Genomic DNA, 14978 nt, shown 5'->3' with positions numbered 1-14978 from the left:
AGGCTGGGAGACGGGGCTGACCAGAGGACACCAGTCACACCTCCTCTAGTCATCAACTTCCTCGACATTTCGACTTTTTTCTCGAAATTTTGAATTTATTCTCGACATTTCAACTTTGTTCTCGAAGTGCATAATGAAAAACAAATCTTCCTCCTCTAAAATATTATTTTTATTTTTCTCCTGCCTGGCCCTAACACTCATTATTACTCATAATTTAACTATTTCCCACCAAATATCCAACGACAGCAACTTATTTGGACGTAACACCCACCACTCTGAGGAGAACCTTTTCCTTTGGTTCCTGAGCTCCGTGGAGACGAGAACACCCTCTCCTTCAGACTGACTTTCTGACTGCAAGGAACATTCACAAAGAAACAGACAACACATTTGATCATATATGAAATACTCTGGGGATCAGAACATGTCTCAAAAATGGGATTTCAAATAAAAAAGGTACCAACTTGCACCTAACCCTGCATTTAAGTAATGGTCTTTAAATGGAAGATGGTGGAGAAGGCATACTGAGATAGAAGGCTATCTAGCCAATCTTATGGACTGTCTGAGACACGTTTTACGTTGTCCTCTGGAGGAGGTTAAAATGTAGACCTAGAGTGGATTCTGTATTCAACAATGACAGCAATCAATCACATGCCAGAGAAGTGGAGACTGACCTGGGAGACGGTTCAGGTTGGACATCCTTCCTGCAGAGAGATAGTGAGACCCGTATTAACTGGACTAATCTCTTTATTGGAGTTTAGCAGCAAGAAATTGGCAGTCATTCAGATCTTTGTCATTAATATATGTTTGCAGTCTGTGTGGCTCACTGGTCTCATCCAAGGGACTACTGTATATGTGAAGCTCAGCTGAAGCAAACCAGAGTAAAGAAACCTCACCAAAAACCTTACCAAGAGCTCCAGTTTGGTCTCATCTGTCCAAAGGACATTCTCCCAGAAGCTTTGTGGCTTGTCAACATGCATTTTTGCAAATTCCAGTCTCGCTTTTTTATGGCACATCAACTCTATGTTCATAGACTCAAAAACCAAGCATACGAAGAAAAGAACACTGTCCCTACGGTGAAACATGGAGGAGGCTCAGTAATGTTTTGGGGCTGCTTTGCTGCATCTGGCACAGGCTGTCTTGAATGTGTGCAAGGTAAAATGAAATCTGAAGACTATCAAGGCATTCTGGAGAGAAATGTGCTGCCTAGTGTCAGAAAGCTTGGTCTCAGTCGCAGGTCATGGATCTTCCAACAGGACAACGATCCAAAACACACAGCCAAAAACACCCAAGAATGGCTGAGAGAAAAGCGTTGGACTATTCTAAAGTTCCTTCCATGAGCCCAGATCTGAATCCCATTGAACATCTGTGGAAGGAGCTGAAACATGCCATTTGGAGAAGACACCCATCAAACCTGAGACAACTGGAGCAGTTTGCTCATGAGGAGTGGGCCAAAATACCTGTTGACAGCTGCAGAACGCTCATTGACAAATACAGAAATCCTTTAATTGCATTGATTGCCTCAAAAGGTTGTGCAACAAAATATTAAGTTATGGGTTCCATCATTTTTGTCCAGCCCTATTTATTAGTTTTTTTTTTTTTTTATAATTATGTTAATCAACAATTCAAAAGTAATGGCTGATTTTGATTATTTAATTTTCAATACATTTTTATTTATTGTTACTTTTGTAAGTTTCAAGTGATTTCAGTGAGAGTTGTGGGTTTTTCCTTCTTTAACTGAGGGGTACCAACAATTTTGTCCACGTGTGTACATCTACATCTACATCTCCCACTGTCTCAGCAGCGCAGGAAACATCTTAAAGGCAGTACTTGGGTTGTAAAAAAAAAAATCAGGGGGGATGGTGGATTTTATCATATGGGGACAGATAATTTGTGCTGATTACAAATAATATAATATATTGAGTGAAAACCACTGATCCAAGTACAGCACTCTGTGGAACACCATGACAACGGCAGTTGAGGTAGATGTTCCCCTTCTCTTAGGATGCTGTCAGACCTGTGGGCCGTTTGTTTTGTCCCGGTTCAGGGGCTAAATCGATACAGTTGTTTCGTTTCTCGTTTGTGGCGTTTGTGTTCACAAGACAACCGTCTGTAGCGGTTCAAAGCTGTTAACAAATGCCATGAACCAACTGTTCTCTCATTGGTCCAAAATGAACGCGGAAGGAGTTTCCTCTTCTGTACCCGGGATAAACAACAATGGTTAGAAGCCCCTTTCACATAGAGGGGGCAAAGCGCAGACCACCGCCGCCGGCGATCCCGTTCATTGTGTATGTGCTACCGCGGCGCAAGAGCGGACTGCTCTGCCGCCGAGCTCAGCGGCGCCCGGGAGGGCGCCTGCCGCGGCGTTTGCAACGCGTCTGCCAGCCCGAATTGAACATTTTTTAATTTCACCGTGCCGTGCTGTGACGACATCTCGGCACATCCAATAGGACAGAAGGGAGAAGAGAGAAGATAGAAAGTTGTGTCCAATAGGAGAGAAGGGAGAAGAGAGAAAGTTGTGTCCAATAGGAGAGAAGGGGGTGGAGGCTGTGCCGACTCTTCTCCTTGCACCGCGGTAGCACATACACATGAATGGAGTTGTGTGGGTTGCTGTGTGGATTATGTTCTCACTGCAAACAAACCGCTCCAGGTCTGGAATGGAATCGGGCCTAGGAGAGGTTGTCTCGGCTCGCTTGTTTTGTCCCACATCCGAGCGCGATTGCTGTGTTCACATGTACCAAACCATCCCATCTTTAGGGAGAAACGCTCCCTGTTTCGGAACAGCTGCTCCAAACGGGACAGGTGTGAAAGCACCCTAAGTCTCAAGTCATCCATTTGTTTATAGAGAGTTCTCTGTTATTCATAAAGTAATTAAAGACTGATGTGGTCAGTTTTTTGGGGGGTGTGGTGGATTGAGGAGGCGTAGGATATCAGGTGGATGTCATGTGCTTGTCGTGTGATTTGAATGAAGTCTCAGACCTGAATGAGAGTCCTGATTTGTTCTTGAGGTTCCTCAGTAAGTCCAACTGATTGAGAGGAGGAATCAATCTGGAAACACAGAAATGTGATGAGTGAGGAGCCGCGGGACGTTTTGTGGACGTAGGATGGTCTGCAGATGGGGCCTCACCTATACATGGGGACAGACACTGTCCTCTCGTAGTAGTCCCAGGTAGAAGTCAGATCAGTCCGGCTCAGATTAGTGGCATAAACCCTCCAGGCCGCCTGCAGACACATTCAAATGTTTAGAAATGGTTTTATAATCTTGATGTGGAATCTGGAAAAGAGGTCCAGTGCTTATGTCTTTTCCTCTTGACACTGTGTATGATGTCAGAATAAGTTCACCTGAATGAGTCCAGCTGCTGGGTTTCGTCTCTTCTCAAAGTGTTTCTGCCTGTGCTGTTCCTGAACCTTCAGAGCAAAACCAGATCCTAGAATGCCCTGAAAATGGAGATAGGTGAGCTGAGCGAGCAGGTGGAACAAGTACCGTTCAAGTGAGGAAACGTGGAAGTGACTCACAGCTGGCAGAGCGAAGAATGAAACTCCAATCAACGTGAAGGTTGCAGCCAGCAGACGTCCGTTCCAGGTGATGGGGAACTTGTCTCCATAGCCAATGGTTGTCAAGGTGATCTGACAGAGACAGATACAACAGCAGGCCCCGTTTGTGACAAACAGACATCGGGTGATCCATCCTCTTTTTTTAGGTAGACCTGCTACATTCAGGTAAGGTGGCTACGGAAGAGTATTAGGGCCATGCAGGAGAACAAATATTTGAGAGGGGAAGATTTTTTTTTTATTGTGCACTTTGAGAAAAAAGTCGAAAGGTCGAGAAAAAAGTCGAAATGTTGACCTGCCATTGTTTATGTAATAACTGCTCGGGGGTCATGTTCTGGGTATGGGTCTTTGGAAAGCGTCTAGAGACAACTTTTGTTGTATTAGACGCTATATAAATAAAATGGAATTGAGTTTAATGTTGAAATACAATTTCGAGAAAAAGTCGAAATGTCGAGAATAATGTTTGGGTAGTGACCGAAAGGACAAAATCGCGGATACAAGCGGCTGAGATGAATTTCCTCCGCAGGGTGGCCTGACGCTCCCTTAGAGATGAGTTTCCTCCGCAGGGTGGCTGGACGCTCCCTTAGAGATGAGTTTCCTCCGCAGGGTGGCTGGACACTCCCTTAGAGATGAGTTTCCTCCGCAGGGTGGCTGGACGCTCCCTTAGAGATGAGTTTCCTCCGCAGGGTGGCTGGACGCTCCCTTAGAGATGAGTTTCCTCCGCAGGGCGGCTGGACGCTCCCTTAGAGATGAGTTTCCTCCGCAGGGTGGCTGGACACTCCCTTAGAGATGAGTTTCCTCTGCAGGGTGGCTGGACGCTCCCTTAGAGATAGGGTGAGGAGTTCGGTCACCCGGGAGGAGCTCGGAGTCGAGCCGCTGCTCCTCCACATTGAGAGGAGTCAGCTGAGGTGGCTTGGGCATCTGTACCGGATCCTCCTGGATCCTCCCTAGGGAGGTGTTCCAGGCATGTCCCACCGGGAAGACCCAGGACACGCTGGGCTGGCCTGGGAACGTCTCGGACTCCCTTCGGAAGACCTGGAGGAAGTGTCTGGGGTGAAGGAAGTCTGAGCATCTCCGTTGAGACTGCTGCCCCCACGACCCGGTTCCGGATAAGCGGCGGAAAATGGATGGATGGATGGACATTGCTTTACAAATAAACTTGCCTTGCCTTGCCTTATAGCCTTAGATAACGGATTAGTGCCAATACTGGTTCTACTGAACCTCAGCGCTGCATCAACTGTCCTTTTCATTCCAGAGTTCCAGAGAGGGAAGCAGAGAAGAGACCGAAAAGCTCGGACTGAAAACCCTCGGCAGAAACGTGGATCAGCACCTGGAAAAAGCTTGCAAGCCCTCAGGACACCGCGGCCCCTCCAGATCTGGAGCCAAGGGAGACGTGAGGCTGTGTTTGGGCAATTGATTAGTTTAAAGCCGTTAATGTTGAGTTGTGTTTATGTTTATTTTGCTTTGTACTCGTGTGGCGCGCCGATGGCTTACCCGCCGCCAGGCGGCCGTTACGTGTGTATTTTTGATATGATTGTCCCCTGTTCACTAACTACACGGACACGTTAGTAATTAGACCACGAGACTGTCCTTTGTTAGACCCGCGTGGTGCCATTTCGCCAGTCATTCGTGGTTTCAATACCGTGTCCGCCACTTTCTTTGGTTCACGTGGCGTTACGGGGGCCGCCATCTTGGCTACAGGCCCACGTGACGCGCACACACACACACACACACACACACACACACACACACACACACACACACACGGATGATCGGAAGATTTGTATTACATGATTTATTGTCCCTTTTTCTTTGTAGTTAGTGTTTTGTGTTTTTCTGTGTAGTTTAGGTATCGGAATTTATCCGAGGTGTCGTTTTTCACCTGCTTGACACCTATGTAAATAAATTCTGATTGATTTAAATGAGAGAAGTTGTTTGTGTTTATTTTACACATATTTTGTTACAAATGCTGCTTCCTTCACTATTATTCTGTAGAATAATGGACTTTGAGACTGATTTTGCTGTTAAGTTATCATTTTCCTGATTACATCAGGTGGTGCCGCGTTTTGATAATTCAATTTGATAATTGATCTACTTTTTTATTTATTAATAATTGTCGAAGGACAATTATTAATAACTCTCTTGATAACCGAAACAGTGTTTTACTTCTAAATTCTGATAAAACAGAGGTTATTATTTTGGGTCCAAAGCATCTTAGGAAGGGATTAGATGGTGTTGCGATGGCTTCCAGTGCAACTGTGAGAAACCTTGGTGTTGTTTTTGATCAGGATTTGTCGTTTAAACCATATATTAATCAGGTTTGTAAAATAGCATTTTTCCATCTCCGTAATATTGCAAAGATTAGGAAAATCCTCTCGCAGAGTGATGCAGAAAAACTAGTTCATGCGTTTGTATCTTCTAGACTAGATTACTGTAATGTGTTATTAGCAGGATGTCTAAGGAATTTGCTGAATAGGCTCCAGCTGATCCAAAATGCAGCAGCACGAGTACTGACAGGAATCAGCAGGAGTCTCTCCAGTGTTAGCTTCGCTCCATTGGCTACCCGTAAAATTCAGAACCAATTTAAAATGTTATTACTTACGTATATAGCCCTAAACGACCTAGCTCCGCAATATTTGCAAGACCTGATAGTGCCTTATGTTCCTGGCAGAGCTATCCGCTCTCAGAGTGCAGGTTTACTCGTAGTTCCTAGAGTATCCAAATGTAGATTTGGAGGGCGGGCGTTCTGCTATCAGGCACCATTACTATGGAACCAACTTCCAATCTGGGTTAAGGAGGCTGACACCACCTCCACCTTTAAAACTAAACTTAAAACCTTTCTGTTTAGTAAAGCCTCTAGTTAGTGCTAGTAAACCTCTAGTTAGTGTTTAGTAAACCTCTAGTTAGTGTTAGTAAACCTCTAGTTAATGTTAGCAAAGCTCTAGTTAGTTTTTAGTAAACCTCTAGTTAGTAAACCTCTAGTTAGTGTTAGTAAAGCTCTAGTTAGTGTTAGTAAAGCTCTAGTTAGTGTTTAGTAAACCTCTAGTTAGTGTTTATTAAACCTCTAGTTAGTAAACCTCTACTTAGTGTTAGTAAACCTCTAGTTAGTGTTCAGTAAACCTCTAGTTAGTGTTAGTAAACCTCTAGTTAGTGTAACTCTGGTGTAGTAGTAGACGTAGCTGCATCTGCAGGACCAGACTAGATATGCTGCTATATAGCTAGGGGGGGCCAACATGATCCACTGAGCGGTGTCCATCACCCCTTATCTTTCCTTTCTCGGTTATTAAGTATAAGTATCTCATCACCATCATTGTTCTCCATTGTTCTTGTAGTTTGTTGTGCTGGTTTGTTGTGAGGGGTCCTGCTCAACTCTATTTAGCTATTTAGCAAGGTAGCTATGTCCATCTCGCGATCTGGTGAGCTGTGTATCCGCCGTGTCTTTGTGCTGTGATCTCACCAGTCCCCACCAGAGGGCGTCAGCATACGTCTCAAACTGCTCGTTGTCCTCTTTTTCTGCCAGATAAACCAGGAAGCTGGCCAGAATGAGACACAGGAAGCCAATGTACCAGGCTGTGATCAGCTCCTGTAAAGGGACAAAGATGAATGATTGTGATCAGGGACGACACCACCTGAACCCCAGATTAACTGCTTAACAACAAGCAACTGGATGGATCATTTTTGTTCCGATGGCGGTCGCCTGTGCAGGCTCTGTGGGCTGAAACCTAAGAATTAGCTGCCTGGTTTTAAACTAAGCTTCCTCCTTGGACCGTTCCAAGCAAACTCACAGCCAAATCCACCACCTCAATTAGTCGAGTGTTAGATAGTTGAGGCTCCCCCAATCCTCATTTGAACTCTGGCAGTCCTTGTTTTGGTTGTTGGTTTTTCGTAGCAATTACAGAAATGAGGGTGGATGGACCAACATATCATCCTATTTTAAAGATAACATGTTTCATTGTCCTGGTAATTGTACTAGTGGTCTCCTAGTACGATTAACAGCACATATAGCCATATTTTTTAATATGTATTAAATAAGTATTGTATATGTATATTTTCACTTTAAAATAACTGTACATGTTTAGGTCAGGAAGACAATTCTAATCCCTGTCTAGCTGACAGGTAGTCATTTACGATAACCAGCCATCAATCAAAGGACCACAGTTCTTATTATGCAAAAATTTGGGGCTTTATATAACTTTCCCTGGTGAAGCACTTAAAGATTCACAGCTGTTGTGGAACTGAAATTTCACTATGAAGGACAAAACTGCTTTTTTGTATCAGTCTGGAAGTATGTGTATTTCTACTGTAAAGTTTGATATTTTAACGTAGAGGTCAATGCAGATTGACTCACTTTTGGAGCCTGTCCCTAGTGGGCATTCGAAGAACTGCAATTTTTCATACTTCTGTGTTAAACTCAACTCTCAAAAATGAGATGTTTCCCCTTGTTTTCAACTTGGAGCATGTTGTCCACCTCTGTGAGTTAGCGATGTGATGGAGTGACAAGCTATCCAACCACTTCCCTACATTTCACTGTCTCTGGCAGCTTGGATGGACTAGTATTGATCATGGGATTGTTGGATCCTTCTCATTCGAGTGAAGTGAGACACATCAAGTGCTGATCAATCCAGTGAAGGATCTATAACAGTGATCAGATGTCAGCAAGATGATACCAACAAACAAGTACTGCTGATACATTGAGACTATTAAACAACACCACTCCTTTTTCCTCTCTGAAGATATTTGTGAGTCCACAGTGTCATGTTTCACATTTGCTTTGGAGGTAAGTGTCCCAATACAGAAATACCTAAGACCAATATGTCACCCATAAGTTTCTGGATTGTGTTTCTGAAGGACAATTGGACTGGTCATTTTATTTTTGATGCAGGAAGTCTGTGATCCATTTCCAGGTGGTGACGAAAAAGTGCTAGGTAAAAGCAAAGTGAAAGGCTTGTTTTCCTGCTCATTAACAACAAGATGTTACTTAAGTTAGACCTTCCAAAGACACTGGAAAGCAAGGTATTGCCAGGATGTGTCACCTGGCAATACCTCAGAATGGTATACCATATGGATTCCTGAATTGAAACCTAAACAAAGTCATTGCCATTGGACAGGAAGCCAGCACATTCCCTTGCACCGGTCCCAACAAACGATATTGCCATTAGACAGTTCTGGTGGGCTTGCTCTGCATCATAATGGTGTCCGTTATACGCACCTTTGGCCATATGGCAGAGTATTGGAAGTGGACATTATTCCCCAAGATACTGCCACTGTACACACAGCGTGACACTTTGAATAATTCTTTTGTCTGAGTATAGGAAGGGGGCCAAAAAATCAAGTAGGTACCTCTTGGCTTCACAAAAGCACCGACTCCCTCCCCACCAGGGAGGTAACATTATAACCCTTGGACATTGGAATCCAAAAGTTGACACCGTTGACCATGGTATATTACTAGATCGGCTGGAGAATTGGGTCGGACTTTCTGACACAGTACTTGAGTGGTTTAAGCACTTATGAAAAGGAAAGGGACTACTTTGTGTCAAAAGGTAACAACATCCGAATCAACAAAAATATATGTTGAGTTCCCCAAGAATCTATCCTGGAACCCCTCATAATAATAACACGATAATTTAACATAACTATGCAGATGACACACAGCTTTCCATTACAATGTCACCAGATGACAATAAACAATACAAGCTGCGTAGATGCATAGAAAAAAATCAATGAGTGGATGTACCATAATTTTCTTCAGTTGAACAAAAACAAAACCGAGTAGTTTTTTTTTTGGAGTGTTAAAGAGTCAGCACACAGATTCGGGCAATCTTAAGCAGGTGAGTCTTGAGTCTGGATTTGAACTGGGAAGAGAGACAATATTGTGTCTGTCAGGTGGTAATGAGTTCCAGAGTTTGGGAAAGGAGTGCCTGAAAGCTCTGCTGCCCACGGTGTTGAGGCAGGCAGAAGGGACAGTTAGGTGGATGGAGGAGGAGGCTCTGAGGGAGCGGGCTGGAGGGAGATCTGGAGGAGGTCCGACGGACAACGTGGGGCAAGGTTATGAATGGCCAAGAAGTCAAAGACTTATTGTGGCCAATTGCAACCATCCAGACCTATCAGGTCTTCTGGTTCAGGTCTGCTCTGTGTACCCAGAACCAGAAAGTCTAACATTTTGTTTATTATGTTACTGCATTGTAACTCATAACTCTTTTCTCTCTTTACTTGCCATGTTTCCATTTTGTAAAGCACTTTGAAATGCCTTGTTGCTTGAGTGTGCCATACAAATAAACTTGCCTTGCCAAGAACATTAATACATTTAAAGAATTTGAGCAACATTTGCCTTGTGTGGTTCATTTTAATGCAGCACTTTGGACTGCACAGGCTATTTTATGCCTCAAAGAACAGCCAACTGTCTAGGAGGCAGACTGTATCCGTCAAGCCAGAAGGCAGGTGGATATGTGTTACCTTGCTGTGAGCGTAGACCACTGATCCCAGCAGTTTCCAGGTTCCTCCTCGTCTGTCCATTCGGATCATCCGGAGAATCTGCAGGAACCGAAGAGACCTGATGGCTGATGTGGCAAAGACATTTCCTTGAGTCCCCGCAGCCAGGACAGATATAGATGCTATCAACACCATGATGTCTGAAGAGAGAGGGAAACAGACGGGTCAGACTCACAAGGATCTCTGAAATGTGCCTGTACTGGACTCTTCATCCTGTAAAGACAACTATCTAAGTTCAACCTCTGTGAGAATCAGGTCTTCAGAGAACACCTTATAACCTCTCCAAACATCTCTATCACTTTAAGACTCCTAATTCACACTGACTTTGTACTTCCAGACCTGTTCTACTTAATCCTTTAAGCGGGTGAGTGAGGTAGGTTGGTAGCTAGCTAGCAAAGTAAGTAGGTACATAAATGGGTAGGTAGCTCGCTAGCTACACTGCAAAAACTCAAAATCTTACCAGGAATATTTGTCTTATTTCTAGTAAAAATGTGTCATTTTTAGTCAAAAAAATCTCATTACACTTAAAACAAGAGTCATTACCAGAAAAAGAACTTGTTATTTTACAATTTTCACCTGTTTCAAGTAAATTTTCACTTGAAATAAGTAGAAAAATCTGCCAGTGGGACAAGATTTATCTTCTCATTACAAGCAAAAAAATCTTGTTCCACTGGCAGATTTTTCTACTTATTTCAAGTGAAAATCTACTTGAAACAGGTGAAAATTGTAGTTTTTTCCAGTGATGAGTCCTGTTTTAAGTGTAATGAGATTTTTTTTTGACTAAAAATTAGACATTTTAACTAGAAATAAGTTAGATTTTTTGCAGTGTAATTAGCAAAGTAAATAGGAAGCAAACTAGCTAGACACTTGGTAGGTAGGAAGTTAGGTAGGCGGCAGTAGCTCAGGTGGTAGAGCGGGTCGTCCAATGATCGGAAGGTTGGCGGTTCGAATCCCGCTCTGTCCCAGTTGCTGTCGTAGTGTCCTTCGGTAAGTCACCTTACCCACCTTGCCCCGTATGAATGTGTTTGAATGTTTGGTGGTGGTCGGAGGGGCCGTTTGGCGCGATATGGCAGCCACGCTTCCGTCAGTCTGCCCCAGGGCAGCTGTGGCTACAAAACGTAGCTACCACCGGTGAGAATGAATAATGATCTCTGTAGAGCGCTCTGGGTGCCTTGAAGGGCGCTATATAAAATCAAGCCATTATTATCATTACTTAGCTTTTTAGTTAGATGAGTAGCTAGCTAAGTAATAACATGGAAGCTAGCTAGCTAGCTAGCTAGCTAGCTTGATGTGTAGGTACAGAAACTAGGTGTGTCATGGTCAGTCCTCCGCTCAGACCTGCCTTCACTCCCCTCTCTCCTGCTCACCCCATCTGCCAGCCACGCCCACCTCGTTAGCCACGCCCACCTCGTCACTCACTCCACTCACCTGCTCTCCCAGCTGCAGCTCCTCAGCAATCAAGAAGGTATAAACTCCAGTAGGGCTGAACGATTTTTGAAAATAATCAAAATGCGATTTTTTTTCCTCAATATTGCGATTGCGATTTAATATGCGATTATTTTTTCAAGGTCCTGTTCTCATGTATTTTTCAACTACACAAGCAATAAATCAGTCTGTTTCATAATAAACAATGTCAGATTTATTTAAAGCACAGATTACAACAATAAAGAAAACAAATCGGTGGCTTTACCTCTTTAACACGTCTACACACGTCTGTACACACGAGTGTTATGGGTCGTTCTCTCTGAACCCAATCACACGACACCAAACCGGGTTAAACTTTAGACAAAAACGAGGCGTGGTTTATAGAAAAACACAGAAAAACTCCCACAGGGAACAAAAAAACCTCCCTCACAGGGAACTCAGAACTTCTTCACAAATAACAGGGAGAAAAAACCACCAGCAAACTAACAAACAAACCAACAACATGTTCTGGGTATGGGTCTCTGTAAAGCGTCTAGAGACAACTCTGTTGTATTAGACGCTATATAAATAAAATTGAATTGAATTGAATTCAACAAAGCTCAGAGTTAACAAAACAAACCAGCAATGAACAACTGGCAGCCTCGATCTTTAACCCTCCTGATGAGCTGAAGAGCTGCAGGTTCAGGCTCAGAGCGACTCCACTGTCCGCCGGCGCCCGGCTTGTGCTCGTCGTCGAGTGAACAGCTCCTCGCCACGCCGACTCCGCGCTCATATATTTCCTCCGTAGCCCGTTCCGGGAGGAAAGCCCCGCCCGGCCGAGCCCCAACACTGAGGCCATGGTAAATTTAGGTTACGCTGCACTTTTGACTCTTTTTCCCCGCCGGCTCTGCTCATCCCGCTCTGCTCACTCGCACATTACGTGACCAGATCATGTGACTGGTCAAATCGCACCCTTTGTGGTTAGAAAATCTCGTTTTATCACATTGCGATATTATCGCAAATGCAATTAATCGTTCAGCCCTAAGCTCCACTCTCCTCTTTGCCCACTGCCAGATTGTCTCTTTGCCATGCAAGACTCTCCAGCGTTCTCTGCCCTGACTTCCCGTTGCCGACCCTGCCTGTTCCTGGACCCTGCCTTGTCTCCCCAACCTGACACTGATTCCTGCCTGATCCTGGTCCTGCATTCCTGCCTGCTCTTCACTCCTGTTGGGAAATAAAGTGAACCAGACTAACTACCACTTTGTGCTCTGTGTGCTGCATTTGGGTTCTCTGCGGGCCGTAACAAGGTGGGTATGTAGTAGCTAAAAGGTAGGAAGTTGGATAGGTAGGTATCTAACGAACATACTAGGTAAGCTAGCATGTGTTTCCTATCAGTAGAACTCTAATCTGAGAAAAATGACCGGCTGAGGACTCACCGATGACACAGAATGGTTTCCTAGCAAACTTTAGCCGTCCTCTCCATCCTCTGTAGCGACAGCAGCAACCAGCCGCCCAGATCCTCACCATGTACTCCACCCCGAACACTACAATGGTCACCACCTCCTGTTACACAACAACACACATGTCACAGTTATCAACAGGCTGCAGCTGAAAGTCAGACCTTGAGTGTTTGCTGGTGTGTTTGAGATCATATTTTCCTCCAGAACACAATGGTACACAGTTCCTGACTGTGAGGTGCCCAGATCCCCAAACATCATCCTTCTACCCCTGTGCAATGTAGCAGGTATGAGGTGTTTCTGATCAAATGCTGCATTTGGTTTTCTCCAAACACTTTGCTTTGCATCAAGGCCAAACAACTTCATTTTCAACTCATCTGTCCATATGACATTGTAACAGAAGTTATGTGGTTTGTTTATGCACTATGCAAAGTAAAGGGGAGAGTATAGCTTACATATAGCTCATTAAACATATGAACCATAACAAGGGAAATGGGGGAACAAGGAAGGGAGCAAGCAAGCAGTGTTGCCAGATGGATGTCTTGCTGGTTTTTGAGTTGCCCGTGACAATTGTGATGCCCACAAAGGCCTTTGGTTCCCAGCGACATAAGCCCTATTGTATCCATATCGTCAAGGAGGAGGTGAAGAATATTTCACCTCCATGTTGAAATAATCAAGTTTAAAGCAAAAACAAATCTGCTTACAGCCTGGTTCAGAAAGCGTTTTGCTTATATATTTAGATTTCACATTCATCACAACTGTACGGGGTGAATCTTTGTGTACATCATCAGGAAAATGTATGTAAAGACACAAATCTATGAACAGTTAGTGATCGGATTGTTTGGAAATGGTTTTAGGACTCTTAACAATTGCTTTTATGAGACCTTTGCTGATGTATCATCCTCTTGACATTGTGCTCAGTGAGGACTGTCTGCACTGAGATGTAGCTCTTGGGTTGTTTTGGGATATTTCATTCTGGAGCTATTGACAACTGTCTTAAGGACCATCGCTGATGTCTTTCCTTCTTGGCATTGTGATAAGACACACCTACATGTGTTACACCCGCAAACATAATAACAGCCCACAAATGTAATAAACCACAAACGTAATAAAAATCTGCAGCTTTGAATGTAATAATCCCGCAAATGTAATACATTTCCCACAAACGTAATAAAATTTGCCTACTGCAAACGTAATACTGAATTTCCTGCAAATGTAATAACTATTACATTTGCAGGAAATTATTACATATGTGGGAAGGTGAAAATCTGTAAATGTAATAACTTCCCACAAATGTAATATCAGACAAAATAATGATCTTTGTGGTTGTTGGTGTTTGTTCTTTCTTCTTTTAATGACGGAGAAGGTGTAGATGTCATTTTGAGGATTTTAACAAGATTTTTTTTTTTGTGGAAAAATTATTATTCAAAGAGAAACATTTGAATAGATTAAAGGAATCTTTAATGATTGCATTATAATTTATTTTAATAAAAAAAGATAACATAATTGTGATAATCACATTTTTTTAATAAAATTATTATTACTATTATTATATTTTATTATTTCTTTTGATTATTTCCTTCCCCATATACACACATACAATAATACAACTAAAACACACATTGTACGCCCACAAACAGAGCAAGTTTTAACAGTACAATGCAACTCTTTTCTTGATTTAATTCAGGAAATTCATTCATTTTTGTTGAATTTATTTTTGATGATTTGGCAATATTGTTGTGATATTTACACTATTGAAGCAAATTTGAATCTAATTGAATGAAAAAAAACATGAATACTAAAAATCTTTTGCTTATACAAGATTCTCACTAAATGTCTTCAACAGGCTGACATTTTCTTGCCACATATTCTTGTTCTTTAGATTCTTGCCTATTTTCATGTGTTGTGTATACAAATGAGCAATAAATTCCCGATTTTTTGGAAAATCTTTTATTGTAAAGTGCAAAAAACACAGATTGAGCAAAAACAGGCTAAAGCTCCACTTGCTGCTGAACCAGTGAAAATAAATAAAGAAAAAAATTATTACGTTTGTGGGCTGTTATTACGTTTGCGGGTGTA

General features: G+C 42.9%; 1 protein-coding gene across 1 annotated transcript in view; it reads right to left on the bottom strand.

The window, feature by feature from the left end:
* The window catches only part of LOC133449046 (potassium voltage-gated channel subfamily KQT member 2), a 57093-nt gene that overhangs the window by 21034 nt on the left and 21081 nt on the right, over positions 1–14978 (bottom strand). Inside the window, exons 4-12 of the mRNA XM_061728134.1 lie at positions 12879–13005; positions 10003–10178; positions 7007–7132; positions 3514–3624; positions 3340–3435; positions 3125–3219; positions 2977–3045; positions 672–701; positions 272–351 (exon numbers count right to left, since the gene is read on the bottom strand). Of these exons, the coding sequence (XP_061584118.1) occupies positions 272–351; positions 672–701; positions 2977–3045; positions 3125–3219; positions 3340–3435; positions 3514–3624; positions 7007–7132; positions 10003–10178; positions 12879–13005 (910 nt within the window). The remainder of the gene's footprint in view (positions 1–271; positions 352–671; positions 702–2976; positions 3046–3124; positions 3220–3339; positions 3436–3513; positions 3625–7006; positions 7133–10002; positions 10179–12878; positions 13006–14978) is intronic.

Source organism: Cololabis saira, chromosome 8, assembly GCF_033807715.1.
Source record: "Cololabis saira isolate AMF1-May2022 chromosome 8, fColSai1.1, whole genome shotgun sequence".
In the NCBI taxonomy this organism is placed as follows: domain Eukaryota; kingdom Metazoa; phylum Chordata; class Actinopteri; order Beloniformes; family Belonidae; genus Cololabis; species Cololabis saira.
This window is presented reverse-complemented; position numbering and strand designations above follow the sequence as displayed.